The following is a 3,963-nucleotide window of genomic DNA, read 5'->3' on the forward strand; positions in this document are numbered from 1 at the left end:
ATATGAAGATAATAATAAGTGTATATAAAAAAATAAATTTCTATCATTTATATCGAACAATATACTTGGTCCGCGTTTTAAAATCCTGCTTTATGAATCAGATCTATTTAAAGTCATGTAAGGCTAATTTCTTGATAAAGAAAAGCTTACCCTTCAAAAGATCTCCTATTTATATCTTTTCATACTGCTCATGTCAAGGCACGTAAAATCACATTCCATTTCATGCATCTTCTCATTCAAGGAAAATAATTATAAATTATAAAATAAAGATATGGACAAAAAATTTGACTTACTAACATATGAAATCTCTAATACCAATATGTAGAGGCAAACCCAGGATTTGAAGATAGGGGGTGCACCATTATATTTAACATAGTCATAGCGATTATCAACTACATAATTTTTTTTGGTCAACATCAACTACACAATTTGACATATGAATCTTTTAAACTTAAAAATTATTAAAAAAAAAAAGGGACAAAGTATAAACTTCAAAATGATCAAATGATATTAATTTAGAACTAATATAACAAAAGTAGATCATCCTTTCATACTAGACATCGACGTGTTTTCATATTCTGAAAATAGTCAATGATTACATCATTGTTTATATTTATAAATATATCCTTCTTAATATAACAAACTAAACAATCACTTAAAAATGCATCACCAATATTACTAAGCAATTCATTCTTGATATGCTTCATGGATGAAAAAGCTCTCTCTACCGTTGCAGTGGCGACTGGTAAAATCAACATTAACTTCACAAGTATGTACACAAGAGAATAAGTCTCCACAAAATTTGCATTAACTAATGCTTCTGCCAAATCACCAATTCCTTTCAAATTAGAGAATATAGGATTACCACGCCGCATGTGTATAATAAAAGTATCAAGTTGGTAACCAAGCTCTCGAAGTTTTGATTCACCAAACTCATCCGGATAATGTTTGGCCAATATCATTATTTTTTCCTTATCAAAATTAGCAAAAGCATTCATTGGATTCAAGCTTGCCATACCAAGGAGCAAGTTACCACTCACAACATCAAAACGATTATTAATCTCTTGAAGTTGCAAGTCAATTATAGCATAAAAAAAGCTCAACACGTAAGTGATGTGAGTAAGTAACACTAGAAGGCCTACGCTTTGACTTTCTGGGAAGATAAAAATCAACCATCTTAGGTACCAAAATTTCGTGTTTATCACAAAATACACCAACTTCACTCATTAGAGAATCCCATCCATCATCTCTCAACAATTGCAATCTTTTCTTAGTAATGTCAAGAAATATCATGGCATTAACAATATCTTACTCTTTTCTTTGTAATGATGCACTTAGCTCATTGGACATCACCAATATCTTCAACATCAAGTGAAGCAAGAAAGCAAATTCAAATTCATTGATCATACTCAAAAAAGCCCCGGCTTGTAATCTATCATTGGAATTCGAGCCTCCATATTTTATCACATCAAGCACATGAACTATATATGAAAATAAAACAATAAAGTTATCCAATGTTCTAAAATGTGAACCCCAGCGAGTGTCACCTAGCCTTTGAAGTCCTCATTCTTGATTTAATCCTTTTCCACTTTGAACTTCACCACTTTCTAGTAGTTGCTCCAACATTTCCGCATGATGGTCCCGAAGTTGATCTCGGCGCTTAAATGATGCTCCTACCACATTCAACACATTATTAATAATAGCAAAAATATTATCTACGAGCAAATGTTTTTTGGCAACGGCTACAAGTGTCAATTGTAATTGGTGAGCAAAACAATGAATACAATATGCCGAAGGAGTTTCTTGCAAAATCAAAGCTTTAAGATCATTCATCTCTCCTTGCATGTTACTAGCCCCATCATAGCCTTGTCCACGCATTTTAGATGTACTTAAAGAATGCCTCATAGGAAAAGAGCATATTATTTCCTTCAATGTTTTTGCCGATGTATCACCAACACGAACAATAGCAATAACTCGCTCATTCACTTTACCTTTTTTGTTAACATACCTCAATGCAATGTCATTTGTTCATGGTGTGATATGTATTTGGATTCATCAACTAAAATCCCAAAAAAATCTCCATCCAAATCATCAATTATAGCTTTCACAGTTTCTTGTGCACAAGCACTCACAATATCTTTTTGAATTTTTGAAGAAGTCATCATAGCATTTTTTGGAGCATGTTTTAAAATAACATTGTTCAAATCAGGAAGCATTTTTCCTAGCCATTCCAAAAGGCCTAGAAAAAGGCCTTTATTTTTGGAGGATTCACTTTCATCGTGACCTCGAAAAGACAATCTGAATTTCAAGAGGAACCTTTCCACGTTAGTTGAAGCTTCTAAACGAGTACGGTGCTCACTTCTTATTTTTTTCAGATTGATTTTCAAAATCTAGCATCTTACTGAAACATCTTCTATGGACGCTATTTACTTCACCAACATGTAATTGGAATCGCTCCAAACTATGATTCCAAGCCTTAAAGCTGGTTTTTGTGAAAAAATCACCCGCATTGCCCTTTACATAATTATTTTTGAATTAACAGCAACACAAGCAAACACAACATCTTTCTTCACACTATACTCCATCCACCTAGAATATGAACCCTCATACCATGTCGAATTAAATCGACGCATTTTCGTTCCAATTTTAGTTTGAGGAAATTGAGAAAGAATCGGTTGACAAGGCCCTTGTTGAATATAGTGTCTTCTCACTTGATCTCGTATTGTAGAGTCATATTCATGAATCGATTTTCTTTCCCCGGGATCGGATTTAAGTGAATTCACATCAAACTCTTCTATAAGGAGATGAGAATTATCTTTAAAACTAGAACTTGGTTGAGGAGAGTAATATCTATCCATTTTAATTCACAAGAATCAATAACAAATTCCCACAAAATAAAAAATTCATCAAAAATATAAGTAAAAATAATTATTTATTTATTTTTCATCAAATCCCATAAACTTAAATAGAAGCAAGAAAAAAAAATTACACACCAACTTTCAAGCAACAAGTAGATATTAAAAGTAATTAACATTATCAAAACTTGAATAAAAAAATAAAAAATATGAAAGGAAGAAATGTGTACCTATTAGCAATTTAGCATCAAATGAAAAGTTGCTTCTTGCACTTTCTTTGGGTACTATTAATTTGTAGGAATTTGGAATTGGGGGGATTTGGGGAAATACGTGGAAAATGGAAATTGGAATTTGGGGGAGAAATATGGGGCTTGGGATTGGGGAAAGTCAGATAAGGTGGCTGCCAGCTGGTGAAGTAAAATGAAAAAAATCTAACGACTCCATCAGGAATCAAACACGCGACTTTGGGCCAAACGGAACTCAACATTTGAGTTCTAAACCAGTGCATCCAGACAAGTTTTATTACTGAGGGTGCACAATTACATATATTAACACTTTAGTAGGATATATTTATGTATATATACAATTTTTTTAAAAAGTTACCGGGTGCACGTGCACCCTCGAGGGACCACGTGGGTCCATCTCTGCCATTATGTTTTATCTTCTAGCCAACTAATGACTTTGTTTAATATTTGTTTGACACTGTGATTTATTTGCTATTATGAGAAATCACAATTTTTACTTTATTTTTATCTTAATAATTTTTTTAATGTAAGTATGATTTTGACAAAAGAGTATTAACATGAATTACGCCTAATAAGAAGTAGAACTAATATGAATAAAAAAATAAAATTTAGAATAGAAAAAACATATCTTAAATTCGCTTGTAATCGATATGAAGTTTTGTCCCATGTTTCACATAAATCTTTCTTCATCTGCACAAATATATTAAGGAATCAATCAATAATTATTTATTTGCGAAGGCAAATATAAATAATAAGAGATTATTAAAAAATTATCTTAGAAGTTAAAGGATCTTCAATTTTGTTAAGTCTAATTTAAAGCAACAATAAAATAAGATGAACTTATTTTGAAGTTAAATTTAAAC

At 31.8% G+C, this 3,963-nt stretch overlaps 1 protein-coding gene across 1 annotated transcript; it reads right to left on the reverse strand.

The window, feature by feature from the left end:
• Positions 1-548: 548 nt before the first annotated feature.
• LOC124899598 lies at positions 549-1,878 on the reverse strand. Its single transcript, XM_047414533.1, has 2 exons — positions 1,602-1,878; positions 549-1,153 (listed from the first exon to the last, which is right to left on the reverse strand). The coding sequence occupies exons 1-2, from the start codon at positions 1,876-1,878 to the stop codon at positions 549-551; spliced, it is 882 nt and encodes a 293-aa protein (XP_047270489.1).
• Between the last annotated feature and the right edge of the window lie 2,085 nt (positions 1,879-3,963).

The sequence above is a fragment of the Capsicum annuum genome, chromosome 6 (assembly GCF_002878395.1).
Source record: "Capsicum annuum cultivar UCD-10X-F1 chromosome 6, UCD10Xv1.1, whole genome shotgun sequence".
NCBI lineage: Eukaryota > Viridiplantae > Streptophyta > Magnoliopsida > Solanales > Solanaceae > Capsicum > Capsicum annuum.

Coding starts and splice junctions, on each gene's coding strand:
- LOC124899598 (XM_047414533.1), bottom strand. CDS start 1,878: ATGCGTGGACAAGGCTATGATGGGGCTAGTAACATGCAAGGAGAGATG. Junction 1,154..1,601: donor GGAGCAACTACTAGAAAGTG/GTGAAGTTCAAA, acceptor TTATCTTCCCAG/AAAGTCAAAGCGTAGGCCTT.